Here is a 20,779-nt window from a genome sequence, read left to right on the forward strand (position 1 = left end):
TTAAAAAACAAAACAAAACATGGCTTTATTCTTTAAGGGGCAGGCACCTGTGTCCAAGCCTCCTCACGCTGGCCCATGGGGAGTCAGGGAGGACACGACACAGGGGCTCATGGTCTCAGGCTCCCTCTCCTGTTTCAGCCCTTTCCCCCACCAAGCTCTGTATCATGGGGAACTCCAGTCTAACCCTCCCTGCCTCTTCACTGGGCCTGGGATGCAGATCACATAGCCAATCCAGGGAGTGGTTAGGCTTGGCATGGCTGGGACACATGTGGACATATGATGAAGGGGGAGAAAAGCACCCCTGAGCTTTTGCTTCCAAGCACCAAAATGAGGGCAGTGCCCACACTGGAAGCCCTCCTCCCAGGCCTGGCCTAGCCCTGCATGGGGCTATCCATCCTATCCTTCCTCAGGGCCTGGGACCCTGCAGTGGAATGGGGAGAGAGAGAAGGGGGCACCCTCCCCACTTTTTCCAAGGACTATCCCTGGGGGGGTCCTGCGGCAGCCAGCTACTCAGCTCCAGTGTCACTCAGATCTTGGAGGACTCAAGCCGTGGGCTCCAGGGCGCCTGTGGTGCCCTCAGCTCCCTCAGCTCCCTCAGCTCCTGCTCCAGAGTCTGATTGCGGTGGTACATCTCCATGTAGCTCACCTGGATCTCCCGCTGGTAACGCAGGACCCTGTTCTTCTCCTCCTGCCATGTCCTCCGCTCCTGCTCAAAGAGCAAGGCCTGCTCCCTGCCCTGCTGGCGCTCCCGTTGCAGCTCGGTCCACAGCCGCTCTGCCCCACCACTGCCCACTTCCCCCCGAAGTCCCTGGCTCTTGGAATCATCTGTTTCACAGCCCCCATCAGGCAGTTCTACTGGGCCTGGGCCATCCTGGGGGCTCTGGTGGCAGAGGGTATCTCGGAGGCGGGCCAGCTCACTGTCCTTGGCCTCGGCCTGGGCCCGACTGCTTCGGAGTTTTGTCTTCAGGCTGAAGATCTCTGCTAGCTTTTGGGCCAGCTCTGCCTGGGCCTCCCGCAACTGCTGCTTTAACAGAGAGATTTCTGAAGTCTTCTGACCCACCTAAAAGAAAGAGGGAGGCATTAGAGAAGATGGGAGTGGGGAGAATGAATGAAGGAGGGGTCTCTAGAGCTCTCTCTGACTTAGAAGCTGGAGGAGTCTTCCTTTCTTCATCTGTAAAACTGGGATAATATAATGCAGTTCTCTGGGGATTGTTGTAGATAATGATTGGTAAATTCTGAAGCGCCCCAGAAGTGTGAGTTGTTTTTTCTCTAGCCTTCCACCTTTTGTAGGTGTGTTTTTACCTTTGGGAGCTACTCCTACCCCTGTACCTCCTCTCCGGGTACATGGCTCCCTCAGCCTAGCTCCTTCCTCCCCACCTGATATTTAGGTTGAAGAATCAGCAGATTATAGGATCTAGAGTTGAAAGGAACCATCTAGAACATGGGTTTCCCTAAACTTTTTTGGGCACCACACCCACTGGCTTTCAGTTAACCTTCCAATACTCCCTAGAGAATATACAAGGAAACAAATTCTGGAGCTTACCATACATGTGTACATAAGAAATAAAATATATTCATTTCAATGGGATAATACGACTGTTTACCAAATCTTTCCTATGCCCCCTTGACAAGCTTCTTGTACCATTCTGGGGTATATATACACACAGACCAAGTTGGGAGCTCCTGGTCTAGTCCAACCCCTTCATTTTACAGAAAAAAAAAAAACAGACCAGGCAAGAAGTGACTTGATCAAGGCCACACAGCCCATAGACTCAAAAATTTAGAGCCGGAAGGAGCCTTAGAGGTCACCAAATCAGGATTGCAGATATAGGGCAGGAGGAGATCTCTTAGGCCATTGAGTCTAGCCCTCTCATTTTTCAGATAAGGAAACTGAGGCTCAGGAAGGCTACATGATTTGTCCGAAGTCACACAGAACTGGATTTGAACCCAAGACATCTAATTCTAGAACCAGTATTCCTTCCTCAAAGCAGAACGGGGTCTTCTAACAGAAGGTATCACTGAATCTCGGCCACAGTCTTCCAGCCCTGGGTCAGGGGCTGTTCTGGGCTGGGCCTCCAGTAAGTGCTGGTTACCAGCTCCCCCTCACCTCCCACTTGGCCTCCTCCTCCAGACTGGGACTGGTGCTCTCTGGGGAGTGTGGAGGCTCCTTGGCCAGGCCCTGGAGGGCACTGAGCTCCTTCCGCAGCTTCCGCTGCTCCTGCTGAGAAATGAACAGCTGCAGCTGGAGGCTTCGTTCATTCCGTTCGGCCTTCTGGGCTATCTCCTGCAGCTTCTCGTCATAGAGCCGCTTCAGTTCGGCCAGCCACAGCTGCTGCCTGTCCTCCAGCTCCTGGGGGAGAGATCAGGGAATCAGGGGAGACCGGCCCACAGACACAAACCTCCCTCCCTGGACCTGGACACAGCCCTACTAAGGACAGGCTCTCCGGAAATCCCCACACATCCCAACAGAGCAAGAGAGGGGAAGGATGGTGGGAGGAACAGATGAAGAGAGGAAAGAACATGAGGATAGAGTTCAGATGGGGAGAGAGAGGAGGAGGACAGGTTGCCAAAGGAGGGTTGGGGGGTATAGCCCTCACCTGTGCAAAAGGACTGGGGCCATCATCGTGACTGAGGCCTCCTTTCAGCTCCGACAGTACCCCAACCCCAGGCTGGCCCTGCCTCAGGGGTACTGTGTCTTGGGCCATCTGAGCAGTGTAAGTGAAGTCGTAGGGGGGTGGGGGCTCGGGCAGGCAACTCAGAGTGGCCAATGGCCCCATTTCACCAGCAGTTATCATTGCCTGTTCCTTAGGGCTTCGGGCAGCTCGGTCCAGGGAGCCCCCAAGGTGGTTGACATGTCCCACAGAGGCACTGAAGGGGCCAGGGCCGCCGCTGCCACCACTGGAGGAATCAGACAGGCCAGGGTCGGGGCCACCTTCGTCCAGACTTAGTGCCTGCAGCAGCTGGGCCCGAGCACGGCTGGCCTGGGGACCGGGGCTCAGGGGTGGGTTGCACACAAGTGTATGGAGGCTACCATTGCTCTTCCACAACTTCTGGCCCTTGTGGGCTGCCAGGCTCTGCATGGACAGGAAGTTCTTCCCTGTACCTACCGTTGGTTTGAAGACCGAGGGTCGGATGCGGCACTGGATGGAGAAAGGGAGGAGAAAGGGCCCTTGTTCATGCCTCCTCTGCCCATCCTCAGAGGTTCCCCCACCCACCTGCTTGGAGTGGACACCCCCAGAGGTGGAGCCTCTTTTTTCCTGTCTCAACATCACGCCCTGGGCACTCTTCCTTATTGGTGAAATTCCTTCAGCCATGCAAGCAGAGAAGAAGCCCCTCTCCTCCTGCTCTTACCCCGGACCCAGCAGTCTCCAGCTTCTGCTCCCTCACCTTATCAAAGCGGCCCCGCTCAGGCAGGGAAGTCTTGGTGAAGTCAGCCCCTCGGGGGTGCTCCCGGTAGTAGAGACCAGAGTAGTTGCTATGGTGGTCATCATCCCCCTGCCGGTGAGACCCCCCTGATGGCCAGCGTTTGGTGGCCTTGGAGTCCTTCTTGGCCAGGTGAAGGTAGCTGAGGAGCTCTCGCTGGCTCAAACCCTTCCGAAGGAGCCCATCGGGCTGGCGTGAGCTTCGGGCACTGCCTAGGGCAGCCCGCAGCTCCTCAGGGGAGAAGTCCTGTCTCTCCAGCAGGCTACCCACGCTGCCCATGGCGTGGAGGGCAGTGTCACTGGCTCGGGGAGGTCTCTGGGCTGCTGCCATGAAGCTTCAGCAGGGCTGTGAGGACCGGCTCTGGGGAAACCAAAAGCAAGATCAGAGGGGCACTCCCCCCCAACCCCTTCCAAGACACATTTCCCTTACGTATATACAACTTTACCGTAAGAAACGTAGAGCTCCTTTGCCATTCTCTGCCCCATTCCTGAGAAGCTCTGCCTTACCTGGCCCATGATGCCACCATTCCAGAGCGCAGCTCCTCTGTCCCCAAGCTAAAGGTGCCCTCACCCACTCTGTCATTCACAAACCCCCTCCCAACACCAGGCAGAGCTAGGTCTCAAGTCTTGGTGATCCAAATTCCCTCCTCCCCCCCAATCCAGATTCTCATGAGTGGGGGATGAGGGGGAGGCCTTTGACCACGTCTGCCCATTCCCTACGGCAAGTACATCCTAGCCAGCAGCAGTAACCAAGTACAACGAAGACTCTTAGGGCCTACAGTCCTCCCTCCCTGTGCTCCTTCTCCCCCCTTCCATATTCTAAGCTGGATCTACTCTGAGGGGCTGGAGGAGGGCTGGGGAAGCAGGTGCTGCCCTTGAAAACCTGAGACTAGACTCAGGCCTGTCACTCACACACAGGAGAAGTCCAAGTACACAATGGAGCAGGTAGGAGTGTGGGCAGGGGATTCTCTCTGAGCCCAGACCTGCTCCTTGCAGAGTTGACCTCTGTTTTCTTCTCCCTTCTGGGACCCAGCTGAAGCTGGGCAGAAGGGCTTTGCGGGAGAAGGGGTGCAGACAGGAAGAAAGTGTAGGGAAACAGATACAGTCCAGTCCATGCCTTCACCCTCCCTGGTGAAGGGCCCCAAGGGAAGCCCAGGGAAGAGGGTAGGGCCCTGGGTCCCACAGCTGGAGAGACACAAACAGGAAGGGCCTGGAGGGAGGAAGGATGGAGCTGGACAATGGGCAGTGGCATCCGGAGCAGGTGTGCATGTGTTGGGGGGGGGGCGCTGCTTACTTACTCATGCCACCCTCACAAGAAAACAATCACACACAGAACCCTAAGCTCCTCAGACCCTCAGACCCCAGGCTTCCACTCACTCAAGGACAGAAGGGGATGCACCTGGGAGCTTATCCCCTTGATGGTTTCCAGATCCTCCCTTCCTCCCCATCCCCCCAAACAAAGCCAGCTCCCCCCACCCCTACCCCACTCCAAGCTCCATTCTCCTGAACCATTTCCAGCTTTTGTGTTTTTGAAAGACAATGTATGTATGTGGAGATCTACGAATCAATGAGCTCCCACCCCCAAGTCAGGGACTTGAAAGCCTTTAAAAAAAAAAAAAAGGTACAGGCTTTGGGGAAAGATTCCTGTTTGTTTTTCCTACCACGCAGGGGACTTCCCCCACCCCTCATTTTCCAGTGTTCCACAACAACAAAAACAACAACAAGAGAAAAGTCTTGGTCTGGATGGGAGTGGAGGCGATGAGAAGCAGGTTTCCTCTCCAATCTCCCTCCTTATTTCTGGGCCTTATTTCCCATCTATTACTCAGGCCTCTCACTGTGGGTGGAATTTTTGGAGGCCCTGCCATGCCAGGGGTTGGGGGTGCTGGTGTGTGAAGCAAGGTATCTCCTGCAGATAGAACAAGAACTCAGGAGTTCTCTCTCCTGGTTTGGGTCACAGCAACTACAGCTAAAAGGAACCTGGAAGATCACCTACTTGGAACGCCTAATTCTAAGGAAAAGGAAACAGAAGCCCAGAGAGAGAACAGGTAACTTGACCAGGGTCACACAACAGAGAGCCCAGTGATTTGAGCCCAGGTTCTGATTCCAAATCAGTGTTTTCTTCCAACTCCTTTTTCATTTAATTCACAAGCATTTGTTAGAAGCCCACTGTGTCAGCCACTGTGTTCTCCTCAGAGTAGACTCTCCATGTCAGAAGCATACACATGTATACACAGGCACCTACACAGGCCAGCCCCGCCTCCTAGGCCATGATGACCCGGGCATCATTCACCCAGTCACCCTCAGGCACATTCTTGCCCCTGCCTGTGCAACCCCCAGCCACGAAGGGTGCTGGCGGTGTTGGGTGGGGGGGAGAGCTTGAGCAGGAGAGTGGAAATGAAGGGAGGGGCAGAGAGAGGGTGAGGCAGAGCCTGGGGAAGCCCCGAAGTGACTCCGTTCAGTGACTCTGTTCAAAGGCATGCCAAGGGCCAGGACTCTTCATTTCCGTTCTCTACTGGATTGACACAAGCCTAGGCCTTTTCTGTGTCTTTGTTACTCTTCTAACAACCATAGCATCATAGAGCATTGGTTCATAGAAGTAGGGCTGGAAGGGACTTTTGTGGCCATTAAGTCCAAACCTCTCGTCTTCTAGGTAAACTGGGGCACAGAAAAGTCAAATGACTTGCCCAAGGTCACTCAGCTAGTAAGAGTCTGAAACAGAATATGAACTCATGCCTTCCTGACTCAAAGGCCAAGACCCTATCCACTTTTGCCTCCCGTCCAGAGGCGGACAACATCCAGAGGGGATTCACAGGGAAAGGGGACAGTTTGTCATCCTTTGGATCTCAGGTTGGCCGAAAGGGCCAGACTCCCTCTGTCAAAGGCCATTTTCTTCATTCTGGCATCCAACTATCAGAGACGGCCCATGTGCTGGTATTCCTTCTCACCCTTAGTCCAGACACTGAATTCCTAGGAAGAGATTACTTGGGGTGGGGCAGGAAATGGGGGAGAGGCACATCGCCTTGATTCTAATTCTGACAACCCAGACTCTGCTCTCTGGATCTGAGTCTCAATCCAGGAGTCTGAGAGCCTGAAAGTGAGAGGTAGAACAGCAGAAGCAGAAGCGAGAGTGCTTTGGCTGAAGCCACACACATGAAGAAAGTAACATGAGTGCACATTCATACACGTACACACCCTGGGGCTAGAGCCAGGCCGGGGAATAAAGCAAGGTTTCCTAGCGTATAGGGTTTGGGTCTGCTTTACTATACTCTGCAGTGAACAGAGCTGAAAGGGACCTCAAAGGCCATCTACTCTCATCCCTTCATTTTAGAGCTAAGATAATTGAGACCTAGAGATGTTAAGTGACTTACTCAATGTCATACAGATAGTAAATAGCAGAGCTGGATTTGAACCCAGGTCCTCAAACTCCAAATCCAGCCCCCATTCCACTGCACCAGGAATTCTGTAAGGATTTGGTGACTTGAACTGGGCTGGGCTGGCTGGAGATGGAAAGAGTCAGTCTCAGGACCATCCTCTGGTCTCAGTCTTCCCCGAGGGACCCCAATGGGCAGGCCCTAGGACAGAAGGAACTCCAAGGAACGCAGAGCTCTGGGGGCAAGTTTAATCCCTCAATTTAAAGGGATTCCATATCCTCGGCCCCTCCCCCAAACCTTCAGCTGCTTGTTGAGGTCCACCTTCCACCCCCTAAGCCTCCCCCCCTCCACACACACATTCCAGGCTGTTGCCTAGAGCCATCAGAGCTAAGAACTCAGGGGTAGGGCAGGAAAGGGAGCAACCTGGGATTAGCCACCCAAGGGGGGTGGGGAGGCAGGGAGGGAAGAAGGGAGAACAGAGCTTCCTGACCAGCTCCTGGGATTAGGATGAGTAAACTGGAGCCTTGGAGGTGAATCAGGGCCTCCTCATGGTCCCCATAGGCAGCCAGAGGAGGCTTCCTCGGGTAGGGCAAATCCAATTTGTCCCCTCTACCCACCCCAGGCTAAACTCTGCTCTTCATTCCCAGGCCAAAAGTATTACCGAGGCCAAATCCCTCCCAGTCCTCAATTTCCTCCTCTGCAAAGGGAAGGGGCTAGACTTAATGGTCACCAGGATTTTTTCCATCTCTGACATGCATCACTGTCAGAGTGATTCCATCTAGAATTCCATCCATGGAGTCCCTCTAGGACAAGTCCCCCCAGAGAGATGGACACACAATATCTGAGCTACCTCCATGCCCACTGCTAGCACCTTTCTATGGGCTGAGAGACAAAAGCTGACCCCCAGAAGTCATTCACTGGGGGAGTGAGTCTCCACTATTTCTTCAGATTTCTAAGGTCCCTCAAACTTGAAGACCAGTCAAATCTAGCTCTTGAGCATCACAGACCATTCAGTCAGTCTTCCCACCCAACCCCAACTCCTAGCTAAGCCTCATTTAGCAGGGAGACCAAGTTGGGCTAGGGGAACTATGGCATAGGAGGAGGCTAGCCCCTTAACTACAGAAGGCTGGGGGTCTCATTCACAGAAAGGCCCCACCACCTGCTGGAGGGATTGTTTTGCAAAGACAGCTCTGGCCTGAGGGGAAGACGGTGAAGCTGAGAGGAGAAACTGGAAATGTCACTCACTCTCCAGAGGAATGGGGCTGGGCAGGGGCCCAGAATGTCACTGTGGCTCCAGATAGGAGGCTGGGACTGGGGAGCGGGCAGGGTCCTTTCAAAGGGACACTGATCCCAACAGCCAGCTGCCTGATCTCCCTCACAGTACAGCCCCCACATCAGACTTTGAAGCTGAGGCCAGGACTAAAAGGGATAGGAGGCCTCCCCTTAGTCAAGATGGGGAAGAAGACAGAGAGAGAAGAGACCCTAGTATCTGAGGCACCCATTTGATACAGAGAATGTAAATCTTGCCTCCCTACAGGTCTCTCTGGAGAAGATTGAGAGGGCCATTGATTAAATTACAAGGTCCCTTCCAGGATGATTCTGTGATCACAGACAAGCTAGACAGAGATTCCAGGCCCTTGAACTGGGAAGGGGCCATTTGTATTCTTTGGGTACCCAGCCAAAGCCTTCTGAGCCCATGAAGTGATACTGATGCATTTTATCCATTGCTCAGCCGGGGAAGGCTGAGTCCCCAGGAGGGAGATGGAAAAATGCCCTGGGGGAATTCTAGCCCCTTGGGTCTCTAGCTGAAGAACTAGGGTGTGGGGGCAGGAAGAAGGGAACTCCCAGACTTCTAATTCCACCTTCCACTTGTCTCATTACTCAAAACCTTAATTTTCCCCATCTGAGCAATGGGGTCAATGCAGTTTCCCAGCTCTGAGCGCTCTGGCTGGGATCCTGTAGTGGACAGAGATCATGTCCCACTCTGACCCTGAACTCCCAATACCTCTTTCACAAGCCAGAGCCGCTACGCAAAAAGCAGAAAGCCTTCACTGTGAAATCCTGGGCTACCTGAAGGAAGGGGAGAACAGCTTTTGGAGAGAATATATTTGTAATACATAGATGTATACATATATATGCACATGTGTGCATGTGTAAATATATGCATATATATGTATATGTACATAGAACACCAGATGGGGTTGTAAATATGTATGGTTGTGCATGTATACACGTGCATATATATACATATGCATGTGTGCATTGGTGTATATGTGAATATACACACATGTACATGCATGTGTGTATACACACATGTACAAACACACAACAGGAAATTCCAACCCCTTCCAGCCTCCACTCCCCTTCTCGGACAGCCAGAAGGAAGGGGTGGCTCAGCAGGCAAGTCCAGCGGGTAACCCAGCCAAACGGCCAGCCCCAAGAGGCAGGGGAGGGAACTGTCCCCACCCATGTCTGCTCCGGTCTAGTAGGCGCCCAGCCCAGGACAGCCTCACAAACCTTCCCACACTGGGAGCCACAGCTCTAAGCAGATTTTGGTCAGTGTGCCAGGCCACCTGTCCCAGCCCACCTAGCCTTTCGTTACAGCTTCCACCCAGACTCAGGTGAAGGTGACCCACCTAGCTCTAGGTCCTAGGTCATCTAGAGCTCTTAATGGGGTTTTCAGCAACTATGCCTGGGGTGGGGGGAGGTATAGGGGGGTGTCTTCCCTCCCACTCAGCCTGGGGCGCCAGGGACTGGCTGGCGGGGGGGATGGGGAAGCAAGGCAAGGTCAGTGGTGGGGTTCCCCTCAAGGATGTCTCACAGGATGCAAATAGACTTGGCCATGGGTAGGGCACATGAGACGGGCCACCCCGGATCACCAATCCGCATTCCTGGAGCAGCTGCTCTCTGTGAACAGACCTGGGGTATAATACAGCTCTTCCCTGCCCCTCCCACCTTCCATGGTCCCCAGGGCTGAGCCAGGGCTGGGGTTGGGGAGGAGAGGGGGGCGCTGGCCTTTGAGTCCCAAGATTGGCTGGCCAGATTGAGCCATTATCCTGCCGGAGCTCTTAGAGGACAAGTACGGTCGGGGGCCAGGGGCTGGGGGCTGTCGAGGCTGCAAGGGAGAACCCCAACAGAGCCCTGAAGCCCAGAATCCTAAACCCCTTTCCGCAACACCCCGCCGGTGTCGCGGGACTGAGCCACTGAAAACCCTCAATAAATAAGAATCCTGGCAGGGCACTTGGAGATTTCTTAAATCTAGCCTCCTCCTTTCCTGCTAACCTCATTTTACAGAGGGGGAAACTGAGACTCCAAGAAGAGGGGCGATTTGCCCAAGGTCACACAGGGAGTTCTCCTTGGGGGTACCGGAGACAGGGCGGGATGTGCCGCTGCGCACCGTTTCTCCCAGTCCAGAGGCTCAGCCAGGCACACTCACCATGTTGGCGCTGGCTCTCGTTCCTTGCCAGCCTACCGGGTCCTGGGTCTGGGACCGGGCTTCGAGGTTTCAGCTCTCCGATGGCACAGCAGCCTCTTCCCTCTCTGAGATTCGAACCCTCTTTGCTCCAGGCTCCTGGCTCTAGAAGGCACTGAAACCCCAGCCACCGGCTCTGCCGCAGGGACACAGAGAAAACACGGTCCGGTTCAGGAACCGGAGCCAGAGCCGGCGATCCGGAGTAGTTCGCTCCGTTCCCAGAGGCAGAGGGAAAACCCGGCCTGACTCAGTCCCAGAATTTGAGACCTGGACGGGTCCTAGAATAGTCAAACAGCCAGCCTCTCCGGCAAAGCAAGAATGGAGTAAGCGAAGTCCAGCAGCACCACCTCCCTCCTTGTCCGGAAACTGTGGGCCAAGGTATCCCCCGCCTCCCACTCTCCTAGCAGAGGCAGATTCTTAGAACCATCTCTCTCACCCCTCCTCTTTGGAATATACTAATTCCAGCGAGGCTCTTGCCCCATCCTGCTGCCCCCTTGGCGCGCCCTAGGCACACCCCTTCTTCTGACCCAGCTGCAGGAGGTGGGTGGGACAGAGCCCATGCTTGGGAGCTGTGAATTTCTGAGTTGTATGCCTGGCTCCTGGCAGAACCGGCTATTAAAAGTAAAGTGCTTCTTAGCCTACCTCTTTATTATTTCTTCTTCCCTCTTCCACCCAGTAATACTGCATATAAAACAAAGATAATTTTCTTTGAGATTCTGAAAACCCTACAGGCATACATGCTTAAAAAAATACACAAGTCTCACACCCATACATAAATGTACATGAATATGTATGTCTGTATACATGTATATATATATACGTATATATATATATATACATATATATATATATATATACATATATATATATATATATAATATATAATATATATATATATATATGCCTTTGGCATCTGCTTTGTTGGAGAGATCTCAGCCATTTGAGCATTTGCTTGTCCTGGACTGGTGATATTCTTGGGACAGAGAACTTCACATGAGTAAATGCCTTCTACCAATGCAGATTCTTCAGATTCTCTGCTCCGAGAAAGTCTAAGGCATTAAGACGTTGATTTGCCTCAGGTCACAGACTCACAGTTAGCATGGGTCAGAGAAGGGATTTGAACCTAAGTTTTCCTGACTCAGAGGTTGGCAGTCCATTTAATAATACATTACATTTTAATAGTATTTTAAGGATTACAAATGCTTTCTTACAATAACGTTGTTAGGTAGCTAGTACTAATATTCCTCTCTTCACTCTAGAGGTGAAAAACAAAACAAAACCTGAGTGTCACAGGGATTGTGTCTTACCTATATTTACTTGATGAGCAGATGTCAGAACTGGAACTCCAAACTGGTTCTCCGAGGCCAGTGAATACTTTCCCAAATATACTCACTTGTACATGGAGTCAGGAAGCTAGGTGGTACAATGGATAGAACACTGGACCTCAAGTCTCAGGAAGACCTGAGTTCAAATGTCACTTCATACATATACTTGCTAGAGGTAGAATGTGTTATATGTATGAGGAATTGCAAGGCAGACAGTATTGCTTGACTGTAGAATACCTGGAAGTAAATAAATCATGAGACGATTGTAATGTTAGGAAGGAGCCAGGCTTTAGAGGGCTTTAAAAGCCAAACAGGTTTTTAGATTTGATCTTGGAGGTAATGGGGAGCTACTGGGAGTTTTGTTGCGTAGGGAGTTGACGTCATCAGACCTGCACTTTAAGATCCCTCTGACAATTGAGCAGAGGATGTGATAGAGTGGAGAAAGACTAGAGGCAGGGAAACCAACCAGACAGCTATTGCTGTAGTCCAGGTGACGAGAACCTGTACCAGGGCGGTGATGGGAAAGGAGGGAACCAGAGATGCTGTGGAGATAGGAATGAAAATACTAGGGAAGTTCAGAAGAAGGGAGGACAGGGAAGTGTCATGGAGGGAAATGATGAATTCAGGTTTGGATGGACTGAATTTCAGATGTCCATGGGACGTCCAGTTTGAGATGGTCAATAGGTAGTTAATGGTAGAAGTCAAGAAAGAGGTTAGGGCTGGATAAGAGGTCCGGGATAATTGAGGTCCAGCATCATCATCACCCTCCTTGTGGGGAAGCTATGAACCAGAGTATCCCCCACCTCCCACTCTCTGAGTTCTAGAACCATAGATCCGAGGTCCGATCTGAGTAGAATAGATCTGAGAATCATCTCCATAGAGGTGATAATTGAACCCAGGGGAGCTGATGAGATGACCAAGCAAGGTAGTTTAGAGGGAAAAGAAAAGAAGGCCAAGGCCAGAAAACCTACAGTTAGCCATTTCGACCTGGATGAAGATCCAGGAAAGATGACTGAGACAGGTAGGAGGAGAAGCAGGAGGGAGAAGTGGCAAGAAAACTAGAGAGAAGGGAGTATCTAGAAGAGAGCACTTGATGGTTTCTAAGTCCGCAGAGAAGTCAAGAAGGGTGAAAAGTGAGAAAAGACGACTGGATCTGGCGACTAGGAGATTGTTGGTAAATTTGGAGAAAGTCTTTTTGGTTGGGTAGTTGAAGTCAGAAGCAGATTTCCGAGGGCTGGCAAGTGAAAGACTAGGAAGCAGAGGCACCCCATGTGGATGGACTTTCAAACAGATTAACCACAAAGAGGAGAGAGGTGGGTGGGATGGGAGGGAGGAGAAGGGAATAAAGCATTTATATTTCACCTAGAGGTGGGGAACCTGCAGCCTCGAGGCCTCGTGTGGCCCTCTAGGTCCTTGGGTGCAGCCCTTTGACTGGAATTCAAACGTGACAGACCTAGAGGGCCACATGTGACCTCGAGGCCGAAGGTTCCTCACCAGAGTCCTGGTGCATGCCAGGCACTCTGCTAAGCGCTTTACAAGCATTATCTCCTTTGATCTTCACAAGCCAGCAAGGTAGGCCTCTGGATCCCCTCTCTGAGTGAAATGAGGATAATAACAGCACCTGCCACAAAAGGTTGAGGAAACTGAGGTTAAGTTATTTGTCCAGGGTCACGCAGATAGCAAGTATCTGAGACCAGATCTGGACTCAGGTCTTCTTGACATGAGGCCCGGCGCTCTGTCCGCTTCACCGCCTATCTGCCTCGAGTTTGGTGGTGTTTTTGTTCGTTTGTTTGATGTTGTTTTTTAAAGATGGAGGAGACATGGCTGCGTTCGTAGGCAGCGGAGAAACAACCAGTAGACAGGGAGAGATTGAAGATCAGTGAGAGAGTGAAGGAACAGTCTCCTGGAGAAGAGAAGATAAAATGGGACTAAGAATGTGTGTAGAAGTCTTTGCCTTGGCAAGGAGAAGGGCCACCTCTCCATGTGAGACCAGTGAAAGAGGAGATAGTGGAGAAAGATATTTGAGGGAGGAGGAGGAGGGAAGAGGGGGAGCTCTCAGCAAATGATTTCAAATTTTTTGGTGAAATATTCGACATAGTCCTCAACTGAGATGATGGTGGGAGCGACGCTTAGGAAGGGATACAAAAGATTGGCCACTGTGGTGAATGGGAGAGTGAATCAATTAGAGAGGTATCAAAGGACTGGGTTGCCACAATGAGGGCCCAGTTGAAATTAGTAATATAAATTTGTAGTGTTCCCAGTCAGCATGATTTCATTCTTTTCTCCAGTTTTGTTCAGCAACACGTGAAAAGGAATGAAGGCAGGTTGCGGTTGGAGTAACCCTAGGTTTGGACTTGGCAAGGCTTTATTAATGAAAGGATAAATAAAGGGGCGTAAAGCTGAACCAGTTCACCATCGTGAAGGGAGGGAAGGAAAGAGAATACAGCCAGTGCAGGAGTAATGGCCTGGGAAATATCTGAGAGGTGGAAGGATTGGGGATCACAGTGAGGGTGAAAAACAGGGTTAGGGGTTATGAGGCAGAGGAAGAATATAGAATAATAAAAAATATGATCAGTCCAACATACCTTGGGGGACCAGAGACAGCTACACGTCAGAGGTAGCCTTGCAATTGGAGGTAGAAAACATTCCGAGCAGAATGAACAAGATGAGCAAGAGACAGAAGCAGGAAAAGGAGAAGCCTGTTCAGATAAAGTTAGAACTAGCACAGGGCAACCAGGGCTTTGTCCCTGGTCCTGACATCCAAGGGTGGCATAATTTCTACCCTCTTCAGGGAGAATACCTGTCATTTAACTAGCCCCAGGCTACCATCTCTCAGGGTCCCATGTTGGTCACTGCCCTCTGTCAAGACTGACTTTCCGCTGCAGTGGACTGCAATTATTGATGCTACCTGGCCTGGGGATCTGTGCCATATTGGGAAGCACAGAAAGAGTATTCCCCTCCTCTAAAGTAAACTGTCGGAGGTAAGGGATCGTGCCTTATAGCTCTTTCTTGGACTGGCATCAAACGCAGTGTCTCACACAAAGTAAACACTCAGTAAATATTTGTCAATGATTGATAAAAGTTGATAGGTTTCCTGTCCAACAAATAATGTCAGCAGAGAAGTGGGCTCCAGCTCAGAGTGAGGGGCTGCAGAAGACCATTCTAATTCGAACCTTGGAGTAGACTGAACTTCTCTGTCCTGGGCATGCCCCAAGCGCTATCAAATTGCTGCCTCTGGGGACTCCCCTTCCACCCATCCCTGTGATTCAGAACCACTCTCTGCCTAAGAGAAAAACTCCTTCCTCTGTCCCCTTCCCCACACTCTCATCCTTCTCCAGACCAGCCTTATCTCCCCCAAGCCTGATTGTCCCCTGTCCCACCGTTCCACTGAGGTGTCTGGAACCTTCCTTATCGGTAATAAACTCCTAGCCACCTTGTTTTCTTCCTCACACATTTGATTCATCTCTGGAGCTCATTGAAAGCACATCTTTCCCCTGAAGACATCACATCTCTTGGCATCCTCTCCAAGGCGGGCTGCTCCCTCTCTCACGATGACAATCCCTCTCTCCCCTTTCAATCAGGACCATAAGGAAGTGTTGGCATTCTTCTTGTACGTCACAATCCCTTTCAGACCCTCCTTCTGTCCCATCTCTCAGCATCACCTCTCCTCCCTGGACAGTTCACTCCAGTCTGGCCAGATCCTTGCTGATGTCCTCAGGGGATCTCCAGGTCAATCTCCTTCCCCCTCATTAAGTTAATTTGTTTCCACCCTAACCCTGCCCTCTCTAAATACCTTGACCTCTCAGTTCCATAACCTCTTCAATTCTTTTTACCTTTGTCTCCAGTCTACCATGACCACTCGTAGAAGCACTCATCTTCCTCAGCCTGTTCCCTCCTCAATCATCCTCCTCAACCAAAGTTGCCATTCCAAGTTATGGGTCCCATGCTCAGATAATGGTGAGTAATGAAGTTTGGCTGGGGTGTTTGGGTTTATAGGGCATATGAAAGGGAGCACTGGAAAACAAGGCTGGAAAGGGAAATCGGTTCCAGATTATGGAAGGTCTTGAATGCCAGGCTATGGACTTTGGATTTCATCCTGTAGGCAATGAGAGAATTAAGAAGAAGGTGAAAGGGGAGTGAGCAGGAGAGTGCCAAGACCCAGTATCTAGCATGTTGTTTTTCTTATTGTTTGGACCAGACCTGTGATTTCATTAATGAAAGGAACTCCTTTTACCAAGGCAGCTGGGTATCTGCTCTGCAACTTATTGCTTTAGAGTCGTTTGAGGGCATTGAGAGGTACATGGGGTTATACATTTAGAGTTGGAAGGGACCTTAGAAGGCATTGAGTTCAGCCCCCTCATTTTACAGATGGGGAACCGAGGCCCAGGGTCTTGCCTGGGGTCATAGCCATTACATATCAGAGCAGGGTCTTGAGCTCAGGTCTTCCTAACTTTGAGGCCAGCTCCCCATCCTGGTGGCCATGATGCCTCTCCCATAACAGGTGCTTAAAAAGCATGTTGAATGGAATGGAATCGGTTAGATCTGTGCCTTCTGAAGATGAACCCAGAAATGTGTGGGATGGATTGGAAAGGAAGAGACCAAAGGCAGGAAAACTGGTTAAGATACTGTTGCAATAGTGCAGGTAAGAGGCCATGGGAACCTGTTTTAGGGTGATCACCAAGGAAATAGAAAGGAGGGAATAGCTAGACTAGATATTTGGAAGGCTAGCATGATGGAAGGGCACTGTATTTGGAGTCAGAAAGCCAGCATTAGAATTACTATCTGTATGACCTTAAATAAGTCACTTCTACTGTTTGAGCCTCAGTTTCCCCAATAATACAATGAGAGAGCTGGTCTAGATGATCTGTAAGGCTCCTTTTAGGGGCAGCTAGGTGGTATGATAGAGAGAGCACTGGGCCTGGTGTCAGGAAGACCTGAGTTCAAATCCAGCCTCAGATACTTAATAGCTGTGTAACCCTGGGCAGGTCACTTGACTTCTTTCTGCCTTAGTTACCTCAACTGTAAAATGGGGATAATAATGGCACCTACCTCCCAGGGCAGTTATAAGAATTGAGAAAATATTTGTAAAGCTCTAGTGCACTACCTGGCACTTAATAAATGCCTGTTTCCTTCTTTACCTGCTTTCTTCCTACTAAAAATTATTAGATTTTGGGAAGAATTGAATTGGCAGGACTCTCAACTGTGTGAATGTGGGGGGACATGGAATGGAGAGAAGTCAGAAAGGACTTCAGGTATGGACTACAGGACCACAAAGCCTCCTGGAGAAGGGAAGGAAGGATATATCAGGAAACTCAGGACATTAGACAGAGAGGAAGCACTCTAGAGGTTAGGGCAGGAAAAAAAAAACTGAGGTAAATATCATAAGATTCCCCCTCCTCAGGCCGTATTTTGCTCTGGCCAGGTGGGCCAGAGGCTTGAGCAGTAAAGAAGACTACATTATCACCTGAAATAGTGACTCAACTCTGAGTCCCATGGTATTGGGTGGGGAGGGGGCACCAGAGACTGAGAGAGGTCAAAGGACAGCTAAGGTCTCACCAGAAGGCAATCTGTACAGCCTCATGTGGCTTTGCACCTTTCCTTTTTTCTGTCCTTATCTCTGTCACTACCTCTGTCGTGTAGGCTCCTAGGACTCAGAACTAGAAGAGACCCTAGAGGTCATTGAATCTATCTGCCTCCTTTTGTAGATGAAGACATCGAGAAGTAGAAATGTTAAGTGACTTGTCCAAAGGCACACAAGAAATAGAGACAGATTTGAACCCAGGACCTCTGATTCCAGATCCAGTCAGTGCTTCTGAACTCTTCCTGACTTAGTTAATTTATTCCAGAGACAGAAGTCTGAGGAATGCCATTATGTAATCCTTGCCATGATCAGTCCAGGGTCTAGAAGACCCTCACAGACAAGCTTTAATCCTGAGGTAATGCTCTGAAAATCAGTAGGTCCTCCCAGCCCCAATATTCTAAAAAATAGAGAGAGAAAGGGTAGAGACCATGACCTCGATTTTACAGGAGGGAGAGAAAGTGAGGCCCAGAGAGGAACAACAATGGGCCAAGGAACTTGGCAGGACAAAATCAGGGGAAGAAATGCACCTCGGGGCCTTCTAACTCCTGGCTCAGTGCTTTGTCTGCCCCCACAATGGATCGCCCTCTCTGTCTCAGGGAGAGCTTTTACCTCCCTGGGTAAGAGAGCCAAAACACAGGCTGCCAACTGACAGCAAAGTTGAGGAAGGGAACCTTGTGGGAAAGCTGTACCCACTGGTACTAGAAACCACCAGAAGCAGCCTCCCTATAAATCAAGCCAAGACAACATCCAGATATTATGCTTGCCCGGAGTAGAGGAAGGCAGGGTAGAAAGAGAAAATGAATGGTGTCCATTTGCCCTGTCTGGACCTGTCTGATTTTTCATCAAGCCTGTGAATGACCCACTAGCTTTTCGAGGGCCTTGTGATGAAGGAACATGGCTAGCTATGTGCAGGGAGTGGTAGGATGGAAGGAGAGGCAACATTACTCCAATTTTCTCTGCGGTACCCCCATCCTCACCATCCCACCCCTGGAAAAGCCAGCCAATATTCTTCTGGTCCCATGGACAGTCAGATGCAGCCTTCAGAGAATTCAGAAACCACTGTACCCAGACCACCTTGCCCAACTAGGTCCTGAGAAAGGGAGAGACCTTGTTATCTCTTTTTTTCTTTTTTTAGGCAACTGGGGTTAAGTGACTTGCCCAGGGTCACACAGGTACTGTCAAGTGTTTGGTCTGAGGCCCGATTTGAACTCAGGTACTCCTGACTCCAATGCTAGTGTTCTATCCACTGCACCACCTAGCTGCCCTCCGAGACCTTGTTATTTTTGACATACCAATCCCCCATCTTCATGAACTGGCTCATAGTTTTCTCACAACTTGGAATTCCTCTGTATCTTGCTTCAATATCTATTCAAAGATACTCATCTACTCTTCCTTCAAGACTCAACCAAACCTCTGCCTCAAAGAACTAGGGGTTCTCAGGGCTGAAAAGTGATCTTGGGGATTATCTAGTCTAACTTCCTAAGTTTATAGATGAGAAGACTGAGACCCAGAGTGGGTATCTGTCTCTGTCTCTCCTTCTGTCTCTATCTCTTCCTTTCTCTCTTCCCCCCTTACTTCTTCCCCTTCCTCCCTGCCTCTCCCTCTCCCTGTCTCTTCCCCCCTTCCCCTCTCTTCCTCTTCTCTCCCTCTCCCCTCTTCCCCTTCTCCATCTCTCCCTTTCTTCCTGCTCCCCCTTCTTCCTCTTGCCCTCTTTTTACCTTCCCACTCTTCCCCCTTCCTCTCTTCCTCCTTCTTCCTTTCCCCCTTTGTCTCTCTCTCACTCTCTTTACCTCTTCTTCTCTGTCTCCCCCCTACCCAACTGCTAGCCCTGCTTGGAATCAGAGTTACATGGAAATCAGAGCATCTCAGAATGAACACTTGGATGGCTGAGGCCCCACTATCCCTACAGGGAAGCAAGGGGCAAGATGGTGTAATGTGTGTGGGCCAAGAACTCTGGGATTGCTGCCCATCCCATAAGGAAGGAGGGGGGGATTGAGAGATACTGTTCTGTATTAGCCAAGAACCTCCCTCACCTCTGCCAACCCCAAAGAGCCTGTCAATCAGTTCTAGCTAGGGCTCTCTTACCTCTAGACCTTTGCATCATCTGGAAGCAGTCAGAATTAAAAGGCAAGTGCTACTTATTTATTACTAAATAGTGGCTGATTGGACCACTACATTTAAAGAGAGTGAATTGATAAGCCAATGTCACCCTAGAGGATGTCCCTAGCCTTAATTCTATTCAATGTATATCATAGGATTTACAGTTGGAAGGAGTTTTAGTGGGCATCTGGTCCAACTCTTTCATTACACAAAGGAGGGAAGAGTGGACCATAGAAGTTATGTGACTTGACCAAGGTCATGCAAAATAAGGAACAGAGCCAGAATTTGAATGTAGGCTCTCTGACTTGAAATATAGGGCTCTATCCAATTTCAATACTTAAAAATTGGAAAAACTTCTTAGTCTAGCATTCAAGTGTCCACAACCTAGCTCTATAAACTCCTTTTTCAGATTTATGACTTTACTCAACATGAAACCCAAACTTCAGTAACCTTGGACTGCTCACTGAACTCTGCCCCATCCCCCACCCCTGCCTCTATGCCTCTGTTTATCATGATCCCCAACACAGAAACACTCTCCTCCCATCTCTACTTTTTGAAATCCTACCTTTCTTTCAAGGCCCAGCTCAGATGTCACCTCTTCCCTGAGGCCAAGGCCTTCACTAATCCAAGTTCCCACACAAGACAGAATGGATCTATCCTTCCATCCTTTGTATTTTTGTGGATCTTCCTATATTATATTCTGCTTTGTGCTGTATCTTTTCTCCCCTACTAAGGAAGGAAGAAACAAACATTTATTAAGTGTCTACTATATTCCAAGCATTGTGCTTCACAAATATTATCTAATATGATCTCACAACAACCCTGGGAGGTGGGTGCTAATATTATCCTCATTTTGAAATTGAGGAAACTGAGTCAAGATAGGTTAACTGACTTGTCCAGGGTCATATAGCTAGTAAGTGATTGAGGCTAGATTTGAATTCAGATCTTCCTGATTGCAGGCCTAGCCCTCTATCCACTAAATAATAGGCTCCTTAAGGACAAGGTCTTGTCTTTGTATCCATACCTACCTGTATCTTACCCAGAAACCTTACACATAAGGCACACGTAATGACTTTGTTGAGTCATACTGAAGGCCCACTTATTGCACTTGAAATGGTAGAAGGGAGAACTAGTGCAGTAGCAAAAGAGGACCAATATCTCCAAAGGTCTCCATTTAGAAAGATGGAAGGAAAACCACTAAGGTAAAACTTAACTGGGATAAAGGTAAAATCACAGGATCATCAAGACCTACGATATCATCTAGCCCAATCCCCTCATTTTACAGATGAAGAAACTGAGGCGCCAGAGATGGGAAGTGACTTGCCAGTGGTTGCATGGGAAATAAGTGATAGGATCTGGATCTGAACCCAGGTCTTCTGACTTTTTAATCTTATGCTGTTTTGATTACGCCATCCTACCTCTTCCAGTTAGGTTCAAGAAAATCAATTGCACAAGTAAAGAATGGGGAAGCTATGGCTAGGCAACAGTTCAGATGAAAAGACCTGGGG

General features: G+C 50.0%; 1 protein-coding gene and 1 long non-coding RNA gene across 3 annotated transcripts in view; one reads left to right on the plus strand and one right to left on the minus strand.

Annotated features, from left to right (window-relative positions):
* On the minus strand, window positions 1-10,582 carry N4BP3 (NEDD4 binding protein 3). Of its 2 annotated transcripts, none has more exons than XM_020998853.2 (5): window positions 10,230-10,582; window positions 3,388-3,783; window positions 2,598-3,140; window positions 2,108-2,350; window positions 1-1,060 (listed from the first exon to the last, which is right to left on the minus strand). In XM_020998853.2, the coding sequence occupies exons 2-5, from the start codon at window positions 3,751-3,753 to the stop codon at window positions 527-529; spliced, it is 1,686 nt and encodes a 561-aa protein (XP_020854512.1). In that variant the 5' UTR covers window positions 3,754-3,783; window positions 10,230-10,582; the 3' UTR covers window positions 1-526. The 2 variants fall into 2 exon arrangements, with proteins under 2 accessions (XP_020854512.1, XP_020854513.1); XM_020998854.2 differs by lacking the exon at window positions 10,230-10,582 and adding an exon at window positions 4,335-4,616.
* LOC110216847 (uncharacterized) overlaps window positions 10,554-20,779 on the plus strand; it is a 21,589-nt gene continuing 11,363 nt past the window's right edge. Inside the window, exons 1-2 of the long non-coding RNA XR_002326891.2 lie at window positions 10,554-10,643; window positions 15,436-15,547. This is a non-coding gene — a long non-coding RNA (uncharacterized LOC110216847). The remainder of the gene's footprint in view (window positions 10,644-15,435; window positions 15,548-20,779) is intronic.

Source organism: Phascolarctos cinereus, unplaced genomic scaffold (assembly GCF_003287225.1).
Source record: "Phascolarctos cinereus isolate Bilbo 61053 unplaced genomic scaffold, phaCin_HiC Scaffold_2;HRSCAF=192, whole genome shotgun sequence".
Classification (NCBI taxonomy): domain Eukaryota; kingdom Metazoa; phylum Chordata; class Mammalia; order Diprotodontia; family Phascolarctidae; genus Phascolarctos; species Phascolarctos cinereus.